General features: G+C 40.0%; 1 protein-coding gene across 1 annotated transcript in view; it reads left to right on the forward strand.

The window, feature by feature from the left end:
• Positions 1-467: 467 nt before the first annotated feature.
• The window catches only part of strip2 (striatin interacting protein 2), a 31,026-nt gene continuing 16,710 nt past the window's right edge, over positions 468-14,783 (forward strand). Inside the window, exons 1-9 of the mRNA XM_047390010.1 lie at positions 468-1,060; positions 5,644-5,713; positions 7,909-7,983; positions 11,281-11,415; positions 11,661-11,781; positions 12,206-12,274; positions 13,592-13,698; positions 13,778-13,905; positions 14,396-14,584. Of these exons, the coding sequence (XP_047245966.1) occupies positions 950-1,060; positions 5,644-5,713; positions 7,909-7,983; positions 11,281-11,415; positions 11,661-11,781; positions 12,206-12,274; positions 13,592-13,698; positions 13,778-13,905; positions 14,396-14,584 (1,005 nt within the window). The 5' untranslated portion in view covers positions 468-949. The remainder of the gene's footprint in view (positions 1,061-5,643; positions 5,714-7,908; positions 7,984-11,280; positions 11,416-11,660; positions 11,782-12,205; positions 12,275-13,591; positions 13,699-13,777; positions 13,906-14,395; positions 14,585-14,783) is intronic.

Genomic DNA, 14,783 nt, shown 5'->3' on the forward strand with positions numbered 1-14,783 from the left:
ACATTTAATTCTGCCGTGATTTGGGCAGCCGTGGTTTTATGTTTTTTGGATACAATCCGGGTTAGCACCCGAACATCCCTTTCAGTTAGTTGCAGCTGTATCTCCTTCAGTTGCTTTGACTAGGAGAGAGACAAAGTCACAAAGAAAGACAGGGCCAAGAGCACCATCTATAGAAAGAGAGCATCAAGTTGTTCATGTTGTTTTCTATTCATATTCAAGTGAGCTCAGCCCCCCTCTGCACTCCAGGAAGGAGTCACAGTTAAACAGAAATGCTGATAGAGGTCATAAAAAACGACACATATAACTACAATGGAGTGGTGTGAATCAAAGCAGATTAATGTGTTAAAATGACCAAGTCTCAAAGTCCAACCCTAAATCCAATTGAGTATCTGATGCAAGACTTTAAAATGTGTGCTCACAGATGCTGTCCATACAATGTAACTGAGCTTTACCTATTTTGCAAAGTGGAATGATCAAAATCTTCTTTTTCTGGATTTGCAAAGTTGGTAGAAAAATATACAGAAATACCTGTAACTGGATAATCCAGATAAAATACATTTAGCTTGACGTTGTAAGGCAACACAACATGAAAAAGTTCAAATGATTTGAAGACTTTTGCAGGGCCATGAAAACAGCTGCTGTGAGCCATTACCCTTGTGGCTGGCACACTGACATTAATGGGGGGTCAGCTCACGCCCCTCTCTCTGTTGTCTGACTGTAACCCCGCCCTCTCGGAACACGCGGGGACAGCGAATCAAACAGATTTGTGGAGGAACAGGATCCGCAGCAGGAGAAACAGATAGAAAGAAGAGGGAGAGGAGGAGGAGATCTTCAACTTGGTTCTCTGTAGTAAAGCTGCACCTCCTGGCGCGGTGCAGTCTCGGTTCTCCGCCGGACCGGGCATGCACGACCCTCCGAGGTGGAAGTGATCCGTGCCGCAGCGACAAAGATGCAGGCGGAGGACATGGAGGTACCTATCATTAATAACCTTAACGATAACGGCGACAGACAGAAGCCGAAAGGGAAAGATGTGTTCAAGGACCAGCAGAAAGAGTCGGAGGTAAAGGCGAGAGGCGTTTGTGTACAGTGGGGCTGTCACAGCTTGTAGTAGGCGTGTGTGAGTGTGTGTGAGTTGTTGCTGGGGAGCTTTCAGGCTTCAGATCAGCTGAATGTCCTTTTCCATGCAGCATCTTGGCTCGGAAGCGTGCAGGCATGCGGACAGATGGGGATGTGTTATTTTGGCAGCCGAGACCTAAAAATAACCCGGCAATCCTACAGTGGTGCTGCATGCAGGTGGTGAAATGTGTCTGCTGCTGCCAGGTCACACAGCAACCACCAGACACACATTTCTAACGAAATCTTACTTTATGCTCTTTAAACGTCAATGTTTTATGCTTATATTGACATTTGGATCATGCATTTTTTTTTAAATCGGCAAATTTTTACTTTTTATGTAATAAATAATAGTAAAAAAAAAATACTGGTTTAAAGCTAACATCCAATTAAGTATTGTTTTCACTAACGATTGTTTGCTAATATTAATAACCCAGCAGCATAATGAAGTATGAATTTCCACAGCACGATTTCACAAAATTGACTTTGTAAAAAGCACACTGAGAAAAAATAAACCGCTAAAGCTGCTTTGTTTCTATATGGGCTGATGACATCACAAGAGGCACAAGAATTGAGGTGATCAGCTAGAATTTGTACACTCCATGGCGGATGAGCAACTTTTTCAAGATTTCAGCAAAGAGTCAGACAAGTTTAAGTTCAATTTGACCTGTAAGAGGCTCGTTATAAGTCTACATGCTTGGGAAATGTTTTTGGGTGGGGGTAGCAGATGATGCAGCAGTTTTACAGGAAAGTATCGAAATGTTCGAATTTCAAAATCACTTTTTGACATCGAAATATGAGTGTTTCACTCTGGCCCGGTTCTCTTTACAAACTGCTTCTATCAGCTTATTTTATTTCAAATTCTTAACTTTTTATTTAACCCTTCCTTATTTAATTTGATTACATTTTTTATTGTTTTATGTTGACCAAATTTACAAATGAGGAAAAAAAGAGAAGAAGAAACAACATTTCTGAAAATGCAACTTTTTAGAAAGCACATTCTCCAGCAGACACCCAAGAGGACGCTATTTCAGCTAAGTCTTTTAAATGTAGAATATTTCAGGTTAAATTACTTTAGGGGGAAAAGAGTCACAAAACCATGTTATTGTAAGACATCGAAAGACACAAAGAAAAACTTCACAAAACAGAGCCATGCCTGTAAAATATGCATGATTAGATATTTTACAAATTTAAAAACCCAAAGAAATGTTACACATTTTTTTAGCTGCCTCCATACAGAACACAGGCAAAGCTGTTTAAAGCAGTAATGTAATAAAAAAAAAAAAAATGAAAACAAATAAATATACAAATAGATGGACGTGAGAACTCTGATCGGTTGCCGTACACCTTTTGTGATGTCATTAGAGATGTAGCTATGGAGGCTTGTTTTAAAGGGTAGATTATATCTTGTTCAAGTAACAATTTACAAGAAATTAGCAAAACAAATAAAAAAAAACTTGTTTTGTAGGTATCAAACATATCTAAATATAGTCTAATTGACTTCAAATAAAAGTCTGACGAATAGCTTTAAGTAGTGTGTTGAAATTCAAGACCTGCCTGCAACAGATTCACTAATGCAGCGTATTGCTACTCTTTGTTGGTTTTTAAGCCTGGAAACTGACTTAATTTGCGTTCTGGAATATCAAAAAGCAGTAAAGGCTAAACCTTGAAGCCTTGAATGTTTCCGTCACTTTCTAAATCCTCATCAAGCCAGCACAGCTCAGTTTATGCCTATATATTATCTTCCTCATGAAAAAATTACAAGAAGATGGAGCTCTATTGCTAGGCTTGACTCCTAATGCAGTACATTAGACATTATGGTTGTCAGTCAGAGCTGTCATTCAGTTCATGCTTTGAAAGCAAGCAGGGTGGGGGTGGTGGGGTGGCAGAATTAGAGCATATTTATCTCACAGCCGTTGAATTCTGGGATGGGCAGGGCTGACAAAGGGGTTGGTTGATGGAATTGGTGGCTCCATGGCACAGGTGTTGAAAGCATTTATCGTCAAAGCTGTGTTTAGATGCGGTGCAGGCCCTGTATGTGTAATCTAGACCTGTGCCTCTATAGTTTCTGCTGATCTGAGTGCCCATCTGTTATCTGTGAGGCAGATTAGAAGACAGGATGGAGAATGTGGGAAACAAAAGGGAAATGGAGTTTAGGCGAATGGATGGTAAGCCCAAGTTCTCCCTTTTTGTGATTCCGATCAATCGATGAGCTCTTTTCAATCCACTATCTGAAAAAAAATAAATAAAAGTATGGCACAACTGCCAACCTATCGCCTGGTAGTGTGAGTCATGGCTGATTGTTGGGTTGGGGGTGGGCTGTATGCTTGTTCAAGACCTGGATGATTTGATGTAGTTGAGTTTCCAGTTACCGGTTTGTGACCTTGAGGTCAAGCACATATGGGTTATGGAGCGGTATAATGATCCAAAGCACACTGTCGGGTCCACTTCCGAACGGCTTAAAACCAACTGAGATGCTGAGACCCTAAACAATCCGTTCTTGCTTGAGAACCTTCCAATGTGGCTAAATTAAAACAGTTCTGCAAAAGACTGGACCAGAATTCCTCCACAGTGTTGCAAACGACTCACTATCAGTAGAAACGCTTGAAGGCAGTCATAGCTTGCTTGCTTCCCTCAGAGGAATTTACAGTATTTGCAACTTTCAAAACTGTAAACTATTTTAGCTCTTCCAACCGTGGACAAGATATTTCTTTCTCATATTCCTCCATAAAACTAAATCCTGAACTACGCTGTGTGTTTAACAAAAGATTTCCTTGCTTATTTGCACAGTTAAGGGCCTGTTTGTTTCTGGTTCATAAGTGCAGTAATAGTATCAAACAATGCCATTTAGCCGGTCGCTAGCTGATGCCCTACACGATCTTGTTGATGCTGACTGTCGGTGTATATTTATAGGAGACTGTTAATAAACGGCAGCAGACAGTGTTTTAACCAGGACTGCTGAGTCAGAAAGCACATCCTTATTTACAGATCTGGGCCGGGCCCCTTAGGGATTGTTTTCATTGGGTTAAATACAGCTAACACTCAGAGCTTGGAGCTTCAGGTGACATCAAGATTGTCTTTAAACCTCATTGGCATAAAATTAGATTTATTAATCCAGCAGTCACCAGGCTGTTTTCCTTTTTTTATGTATTGGTCCATAAAGTAAAAGCTTTAGTGCAGCTTACTCTGATTATTATTGTTGCGTGCTCCGGTGTTCTTCCTTTCTCATGTCTTGGTATGTCTCGCACAACCTGTTTTCCTGCAAATTAGAGAAGCATTATTTCCTTGTTGCACGCTTGCGTGAGTGTACATGGATATACATCAAGCTTAGACTTTACTCATCAGAAACCAACTTTCAAACTTCTTGGAACCCTTTCTTCCGTGTCCTTAAGGTAAAATCATACTTATTTTAAATGGAAACATGTTGGAAATTGAGTTGCTGCAGTTGCATGTAGCTGCTCAGCATTTTCTGTCTCTTGTGTTATAAGTCACACAATAAGGCTAGAGTCAAGGTCAAGAGGGACCCCCTGCCTGACCACAGCCGTTAATCCTCTGTGAATCAAACAGAGGGAGTCATATTTGCTTGAATGCGCTTCTCTTCTCTTCTCTTCTCTTCTCTTCTCTTCTCTTCTCTTCTCTTCTCTTCTCTTCTCTTCTCTTCTCTTCTCTTCTCTTCTCTTCTCTTCTCTTCTCTTCTCTTCTCTCACTGCTGCAGTGCCGCTGCTCTTTGTTGCAACACCAGACCTCTTTGAGGCTCCTGTAACTGATCAATTATAGGCTGATTAATTCAGGAGCTGTGTGTCTTCCCCCCATAGAGAGCACCTGTTAGCTGTCGGGCAAGGATCTAAGGCAAAATATGCAAAATATACTAATCGGTGCTGCCTGTTGCTGGAACAGCCAATAATAATAGTAATAACCCCAAAATCAAAATGAGCCAGAGGAAGAGTGTGCCTATGTGCAGTTCATGTCCTAGATACAATTTACAGTAATAAACACCAGCTACATTTAAAAGTTTATTTTAAGTGCTCATTGCACAAGATATTGAACATTGTCCGTATTCTCTTGTAGAGAAATGCTAGGAGTTTAACAAGTTAGCATTAGCTTGTTAATTAATCAGGTTATCTGCTCGTTTAACTAGCATACATTCAATTGTTTGACAGACATACCACTCATAGCTTGCCAGCTGTAGTTTGGAAACTGCGTGAAGAGTGATGACACTACCTGCTTTTCTTTCTCGGAAGTGCAGTAACCTTTCTCCAGGCAGCTAACCAGCAGTGTGCTAAAACAGGTGGGGGAGGGGAAATGTTGAGTATTCTTCAAACAGCCAGAGAAAACCCCCGTTAATCCAGAACTGGACTACTGGAAGTTTTAGCAGGTTTTAATCAGTAATTATTCAAAAACCTTGGTATACAATGTAATGCTCTTAACCAACCCATGCCTATTGTGTACATGGGTTTAAGATAAATAGCGATAAACTACAGTTCATAATGATTCATAATGTGCCAATGTGTATTTTGTTCTTCTTCATAGAGCTCCATGGAGTCTCCAAACCTGGAGTTTGAATACGGCGACTCGGACACGATCACAGCTGAGCTTTCAGGTAGTACTGAAGGTTTACTGAACTTCACATTTCCACTGAAGTCCCTACATCTCCTGCATGCGAACATGTTTTCATGCATAGCCACTGTGATCGTACTCTGCCCTCTTCTAAATTATTTGGACCCCTGGTAAAAATGTGTGGAATAGCCTTAAAGTAAATTGGTGCTACAGAGAAGTAAGGACCCCAACATGCCCCGTTGCTGCAGTTCTCCAACTTTTGCATGAGCTGGAAGCAAACTGAGGACCTCTCAAATACAAGCATAGTGTTTTAACCAGGTTAACCAGGTTTATTTTTTGCTGTTACTGTAAATAAGGACACATTTAGTATCTATTTCCTTGGAGCCATTTCCTCAACTATGTACTTGGATGCCCTGTTCTCCTTTCTTTCTGATTTTGAAAAGGCTTTTTCTGCATGTTTATCTGGAATGAAGATTGGGACTCTTTAGATAAAAAAAACATCATGAAGAATATTGGAATCAAACACTGTCCAATTTTTTTCTGATTAAGTTTAAACACAAGATAATTTTGAGGGTCTAATTTAGATTTCCATCCAGCGCCAATTTGTGGTTTGTATGTGTTTGATTTTGAGTCATGATGGTCATCCTCATGGTGAATGATATGCTGCAGACAGTTTGCCAGGCCCTTAGTCACCCTGGTGAGCATGCAGTCATTCACAGCAGTTCATATCCTTGGGTCAGAGAATGACGAGTACTCTGAGAGCAGAAGGAGATGTGCAACAGTGTGACAAATGGATGGATGTCCATGAAAAAGATGTGATCCACAGTGACTGAAACAGGGGTTGGGGCCTTTTACTTTTATTGCTGTGTGAACTCTTCCTCTAGAACACCAGTCTTGCTAGGACCAGTTGTCCCCTCTTGATTCAAAGCCTGGTCTAATTAGCCTCTCTTAAGACTTGACAAGCTTTGCCTCATACACATGCACATTTAAGGACAGTTGCACCACAGAATTTAACCTAGGCATCTTGAGTTTACTGTAAAGATTAAAGAGAGGTGAAGATGAAGAAAGTGCAGGTAAGAGAGAGTGAAATGGGATGTTTACCAGATAACCCTAATATGACACCAGCTCATTTCCTTTTGGGTGTTTCAGAGGGTTTTAGTGTAAACATTAAAGAGTCAGTGAGGCACCTCTAATAATAAAGAAGCCATTTGTTTCCTTTTCTTCTCCAACCTTCTTTGTTCTTAATTAACACTGTATAATTAAACTGAACACAGTTTGGTTTTGGCCAGAGTTTAATGTGATCAGCAATGCTTAACATGGGGTTGTGTGGAGTCCGTATGAGCAGTTGGTACCTCCCTTACAGCAGACACTGGTAGGAGTGATCTCAGTTTAGAGGATCTGGAAAAATCCTCATGGATCTGTTGAAAAGTGAATTTCCAGTGAATGAATTTCATGTAAATTCAATTGAATTTTTGCTATTCTAACTGCATGTATTCTGGGTAAATGCTAACTATGTGCACTTTGTTTATACATATAAAAATGTATAAACAACTTAATAATCATTCAATTGCCATCAATAATTTCCACTTTTACATAACTTAAAAAGCCTCTTTGTGTTATATAGTGTATAACCGCTTCAATGCCTGAATGTTAATGTAATTCTGTTAATATGCATATTGCTTCCCAGTGATACAACCAGAACCTTCTGTTACATCAGCATGAATAAACATAGATTCATTTTAATAGCTTTTTACACCGTTTGTGGTTCCTCTGACTTCATTTTAAACACCTCACTGACACTTAATGAAACCAACATTCCTACAGTAACAGCTTCCACACAGAAGGGGGTTATATTTACCAACCTGGTAGCACCGAGGTTCACTGATCAGAAAAAGATTGGATTTTCTTTTTTACCACAGTAGATCAAAGTGAAAATCAGCCGACAGTGAATCTGTAGTTTATGAACAGTGCAGCGAGAAATTATTTCCCCCCCTTACCGATTTAATCTGTTTTTGCTTTTTAAGAAACAATGAGTCTTCACATCACTGTGGAAAATGTTTGGCCAATGTTTTTTTAATGAGCCACATTAATGTGTTCTTATCTCAGTCAGGCTTTGTTCCAGACTTTAAATAGGCCATTCCATAACTTTCACATTGTTTTTTTAGCCATACAGGGAGACAAAAAAAGCAAATCAGTTTGACAGGAAAATTTATACAATGCGTTTCATGTTTTCCGCAGAGCTGTACAGTTACACAGAAGAGCCAGAGTTTGCCCTGAACAGAGACTACTTCGAGGAGGACTTCAGGAGCCATGGTACAGTGTGTCAGAATTGAATTAAATTGAACTGCATTGGATTCATTTTGGTGATAGTACAGAGCAAAGCAACATTAGCACTTCGTAGCTACAGTCAGGTCTCATCACCGAGGATGACAACACAAGAGAGCCAAGAGCTTATCTCCGTTTATGGTCCTCTAGATACATAAACCCAATACAAACATTCAATAATAGACATAATACTATGGGGAAAAAATTTTGTAAAAAGGAGCAACCATGAATCTTATTTTGTTCTTAAGGGGTTCTAACCCTAAATGTATGGAAACCTAAATTTATGTAGAGTTTGATTCACCTTGTAAGTGCTTGAAAATTATTTGGTTTTATTTTCTTTGACAATTTATTGCCCGGCTTAGCTGTACTATACAAGAAGCTGCTTCAACACCATGATGCTTAAAATCTGTAGGGAAAAAAATCTGTTAAACTTTGTGAATGTGACTTATAAATGAAAAATAATTTCTCAATTACTTTGGGACTGTTTTACAAGTGCCATTCTAAGATAGATTGTGTTCAAGATTTATACGGGGATGTTATTTAGGGATGGCTCTTAGTAATTTATTTTTAGACGTCTGTAATTTGTGCTCTAAAACCTGGGAAAGGTCGGTTTACCAGGAAATTGCAGCATGAAGTACAAGTTCCTCTGTCAGGATGTGCAGTGTCGATTCCCTAAGAAAGCTCCTTTTTTATCTAAGAATCAAATTCTTTGGTTTGTTTTGGTTTGGGCATTTAGACCTATGTCTTCACCAGTTAAACACATGTCCGTAGTTTAAAGTACAGATTTTTTTGTGACGAGACCACCTTTTCACAATCACCCAAGTTGTTGGTTTTCTATGATTCAGTGCTTAGCATGTCCTCGACCCAGTGTGCAACTATTAAGACTGAATCGTCTGCATACAGAAAAAGATGGGGGAAAAAACAGTAGCTTCAAAATGATTCAGAAATCACAAATAAAAAAAGAGGACTAAAGATGATTCCCTGTGGTACACCCAATCCCAAAGCTTTTTCACTTAACACATTCCTATTTAATTCTATCATTTGTGTGTGGTTTTAAGATGAGCAAACTAATTTATGTCGGACATCAGAAGTCTTTGCTCAGAAGATGGGGGCTGCTGCTTGTTGTTGCTGCTTTTTATTGCAGTTGTTGTTACTACTGATGTATAATAGCTCTTTAAAATGACAAACTGAAGGTTAACTTAAGGTTACATTTCAGCAGCACACATGGCTGCATACACTGAAAAGGTTATTAGTTTGGAGAGGGAATAAAATGAGCAATAGTTCACCTCTAATTAACTGGAAACAACCTTTGTGGTCAGAGGGCAAGCAAAGCAGAACTATTTCTCATGTAAAGGGGTGTCTTTAGGAAGATATAAGCTGCTTTTCTCATCTGTGTGCTGCTGGGGTTCCTAAAATGAGAGGCGAGCGAGAGCAGGCACATCAAAGCCCTCCTCATTTAAGCTAGCTGAAGAATGGACCACCCAAATTGTATTTTCCATTTCTAGAACAATCCCGTATTTTATCTTGTGGATATTTTATTATCGCAAGTTATTGTTTTATTACCATAAATAGCCACAGGCTGCTTGCTGTGCTCAATAAAGAATCTATTATTTTCTTTTTAAAGAGAATCTCTCCTCTCTCACCTCATCTCCAAACGGAGGGATAATAAATAGCAGGATTAGATGATGGTCTCTCCGGCTGCTGTTTTACAGAGATACAGCTCAGAGCTGCCTGTTTGCATCATGTTCTTTTTCATTAGGGTGAGTGCATTGTGGTGGTTTTCCTGCCTGGCTTGTGCTCTGCAGTATCTGTGAGGGAAACTGACAGGCTGCTCATCGATCTTTTATGTTGCTGCCTATAAATTCCCTAGAAGTCACGAACATAAGTTGCAATAATTGAGGAGACATGTCTGATTTAGGCTTTTTGCTGTTTTTTTTTTCTAGAGACAATGTTAAAATTGTGTACTCTGATCAGGCAAAGGGAAAAAAAGCATTTCAGAGTAAGTCACAGCATCCTTTATGAGCTATCAGTGCTTCACTGGTAATGATGATGCTAAGTATCTATTTCCGTTGATCAAATAAACAGTCTGATAATAGAGCACAGTGAAAAAACAGGTAAAGCGTTTGCTTTGTTTTCTTTCTGTAGAAGTTCATTTATTGTGTATGCCTCATTTGCTGCTGGTTTTAATCATGTTCTACAATTTGTTTTCACATCATGATATCAGTTCCTGTTAATTAGTGGTTTCCGTGCTTTCAGCTACTTCCGGAGCTAATGCAATAGGATGACCCGCTGTGTTTAAATCAATAACATACAGAATAAAGCAGGAGTCGGCCTTCCCATTCACATCCATACTCACTAAACATAGTTATTGCATCATATAAAAAATCAGATGTTAAATAAATGTAAGGAACGGGCAGTAGGTGAGAAGACTGGCCTGGGAAGGAGACTACTAGAACAAATCACGTATAAGGACAATAGGGAGATTAGTAGAGATAGTAGAGCTTTCTCTACTGGGTTCCAACTTATTAGCTTGAGAAAAAGAAGTGGGCCCAGGCAGAGCCTTGGTGTACCCCATAATTTGCTTGGAATGTTTGGCTATATGTGTTGCACTCATAAATAATACCTTCTCCCCAAGATGATGATGTGCACTTTTTGACTTAGAGCCATGCAGAACCAACATTGTCTTCCTGAAATAAGCAAAAAACCTCCCTTCTAAAAACAAATACATGTAAAATGAAAGTCGGTTGTAAATATCTCCCCAAACACAGGCTTACATGTTTCAGATCACCAGGGGATGAATAACCTTTGTCAAAAAGCAGTTTTCAAATGATGATTTATGTTACTGAGGGAAGAAATCTATCCATTTATCACTGTGGAGGGATTTTGACCCAGTCTTTGTTACAGAATTTTTTTAATCCAGCCCCATTGGAGGATTTTTAGAACATGAACACCCAGTCATAGCATCTCAACTGGATATAAGTTCGGACTTTGACTAGACCACTTCAAGCGCTTTCTTGATTCTACTGGTCAAGCAGAAGTCAGGCCTGGGTGTGGATAGTAAAACAGTGGTTAATCAAAGATAATTTATGATTTAACAATGGTGGGAAATATATTTTCACACAGGGCCAGGTAGGTTTTCTTACCCCCAACAAATGAATTTATCATTTGAAAGCTGCATTTTGTATAGTATTGGTATTGATAATAAAATTTGTAAAACATTTAAGTGTGTCAACAAAGCAAAAATAGAACCGACACGTCTTAAAGGTGATGAGCTTTGTGTTGCAGCTCGAGGCAGAAGGTGGACCACGCTGACGGTAGACGAGCAGAAAGCGTATGTCATGAGACTGCTGGACGCCTTGGAGGTGACGGACCAGGACAAGAGGCTGAAGGTGGCCAGGGCCATCCTCTACTTGGCTCAGGGTTCGTGGCAATCCATTACTAACAACCACAGCGCTTCTCTTTACATGCGATAGTGTTAGCCCATCATTTTATGATTCCTGTCTTTAACTTTATGACTTTCAGACCTTTAATTATGACTCCTCACTTGCTAAATAACAGACACTCAAAATAACTATCAATGGTTGAGGGGGGAAAAATGAGCTGAAAGCATCGATTCAGATAAATAGCTGACGTTCTGTGTCCCATTTTCCTGGCTCTTTCTCCAGGAGTGTTTGATGAGTGTGACACAGAGGTGGATGTCCTCCACTGGTCCAGACACAACATCTTCCTCCTTTACGACATGGGCATCTTCACAGCGCTGCTGGAGCTGCTCAGCATGGAGATAGAGTAAGCAGGGAACACAAAATAATACAGACAGAGAGCAAAAAGTAAATAACATGCAATTTACCAGGATTTGAAATATATGGATACTGCAACATCTGCTGTCCAGACTTCACACAATCTACTGAGGATGCAGAACTTGTCAGCAATGCCACTGCTGGTGTCAACCCCACTGGGGATATCGTTGTGCAGGCTTCTCTGAGGCACAGTCATATCAACAGGCTCCACAACAAAGCAGTACAATACAGCCAAATACATGCAGATTATGCTGAGAAATTAAATAAAACACTCTGTGTTGAACTTCTAGTTCATAATGTGAATTTTACTTGCTTGCTACAATTTGTCCTTATTTCTTTGCATTGATTTTCAGACTGTCTTGCCCTTTTTTTAAATAAACCACTAAAACATTGAAAACTAATTGTGTCTGCAGTAACAGCCAGGCGTGCAGCAGTGCAGTGAGGAAGCCTGCCATCTCTCTTGCAGATAGCACAGAGCTCAGGTAAGTCACATAAACACACAAATGATAACAAAGGCTCATCCTTCTTTATTTAAGAATAAATACTCAAATACTAAAATCTAAAACAAAATGGCCAGATGGAATTAATTCTGCCGCTTTCTAGTGGAAATTGTGCTTGAAAAAAACAGACTGAACGCCACCAATCACACACTGCTCAGATGACAGATACAGAACTCCTTCTCTGTGTCTTCTGAATCAATGTGCACAAATAATTACATGCTGGAGGAACATATTTACACGCAAATAGTTCTAAACTACTTGTACAGTGCCTTACAAAAGTATTCCTATCCCTCAATACTGTAAACTACAAACATTGTGTTTAATTAAGGCTTTATGTGATAGAGCATCCAAAAGCACAGCATAATTGCAAAGTAAATAAAAAAATGATACAGGGATCAGTTAGATTAGACAGAGAGTGCCTATGAACATCAATCTTCAAGTCCACTGATTCCCAGTTGGATTTAGGTCTGTACTTTGACTAGACCATTCTAAGACATGAATATGCTTTGATGTAAGCCATCTTATTGTAGCTCTGGCTGTATACAGGTTGTTGTCCTGCTTGAAGGTGAACCTCTGCTCCTGTCTCAAAAATTAAGCTCCATCCATCTTTCCATCATATGGTTTCTGTAAGGTCTTAAAAAGTAATTAAAAGCTTCAAATTTAGGTATATTAACTTCAGGCTTTCTAAGGTCTTAAATAGACCCAGACTTTCCAAACTATGTATTAAATTAGTATCTAATTAAATATGTCCAATCATTTGTTTTTCTTTGCTTGGTCTGTTGACATTTTTTTATTTATACGTGAGAAATGCGGTGGCAGCATTCGCTTGTTCTTCATGATTTGTGACAAAACTACAAACCCCATAATGCAAGAAAGCTGTAAGCCTGTTAAAATTTTTCTTGTTGAGGCAATTGAAATCAATCTTGTTAGCTTATTTACTACCAGCTCCTTCATCATGGGAGAGTTTATATTTAAGGAAGAATGGCTTGAAAACAGTAATTTCTGAAGGCATCTGAGGGAACTGGGTTTTATTTAGGGGTATCAGAGTAAATGTGGCTGAGTACAAATGCACACCGCATTTTTTTTGGTTTTGTGAAACTCTTGTAATACATGTCTAATATTTCTTCTCCCTCATAATTATGCACTACTTTATGAAACATGAAAACTAGAGAGGCTGCGAGGCATTTGATCCTGTACTAAAACACAAGCAGTTGGCAGAATCATGTGCTTCTTGATTTATTCGACTATAAACTTGCCCCCTGTACAATTTGACTAAATGTATTTTCAAAAACTTCTCAGGGTGCTGCTTAGCATCATGTACCTGATGGTGGAGACCATTCGTGTTCAAACAGAAGATGACCGGCCAGAGTGGAGAGCAGCCAGAGAGGCTTTCAAGAATGAGCTAGGTGTGTGTTTGCATTGTTTTTGCACAGCTACTTCCAAACATCACCACTTCTAACCTGCAGAAACTTATGCGACCCTCAGGTTCGCCTCTTTACAACGGAGAGCCTTTTGCTCTGCTCCTCTTCACCATGGTGACCAAGTTCTGCAGCATGAACGCGCCCCACTTCCCCATGAAGAAAGTGCTGCTGCTGCTGTGGAAAACAGTACTGGTTGGTATAATAAACCAATATTTTGTTGCATCACAACCGCAAACTTCAGTGTATTTTACTGGGACTTTATGTGACAGACCAATACAAAGTGGTACACAATCCTGACATGGAAGGAAAATGCTAAATAGTTTAACAATGTTTTTTAGGAATAAGACTTTGAAAACATTATGTAGACCAAGGAACAGAGCAGACTGATCGGGTATATCATTAGTCTAAGAAGCAGCCAGGAGACCTGTAGAGGAGCTGCAGATGGCCAGTGCTCGGGTGGGAGAACCTGTAAAGGAAAACTGTTGACCTGTACACAGCTTTACAAACCAGATCTTTAAGGAAAAGGCTGTGTGTGGTCAAAAACTATCCCTAAAACACTCCACGTCTACATTACAGCATGGTAGTGGCAGCATCATACTGTGGGGATGCACCGACAGTCGCGTTCTTCTCTTTGCTTAAATTCATACCTCAGAATCACTGCATTTGTGCTCTTTTTCCTCAGTTTACTTTGGGGGGCTTCGAGGAGCTCCAGCAGATGAAGGTGCGAGCCCGGGAGCGCCTCAGCTTACCCCCGCTCCCGGAGGACAGCATCAAGGTGGTGAGAGCCATGAGAGCAGCGTCTCCCCCGGCCTCGGCAATGGAGCTCATCGAGCAGCAGCAGCAGCAGAAGAGAGGCCGCCGCAGCCGCAGGGTACACGCATCAAACCCGCACACCAACACACATCTCAGCTGTTTTTAGTTGATCCTTCATTTACATGGAAGAGTAGATCTTCTGCAGCTCTAACACTGACAACTGCTTCAGTGCCAACATCATCAGTTCCCTGCTGTAAGTCAGTGACCACAGATGATCTTGGTGCTCGTGCCGCTGTGGGATTCCCAGCCTCTGCTTA

This window comes from Girardinichthys multiradiatus, chromosome 17 (genome assembly GCF_021462225.1).
Source record: "Girardinichthys multiradiatus isolate DD_20200921_A chromosome 17, DD_fGirMul_XY1, whole genome shotgun sequence".
NCBI classification, from domain to species: domain Eukaryota; kingdom Metazoa; phylum Chordata; class Actinopteri; order Cyprinodontiformes; family Goodeidae; genus Girardinichthys; species Girardinichthys multiradiatus.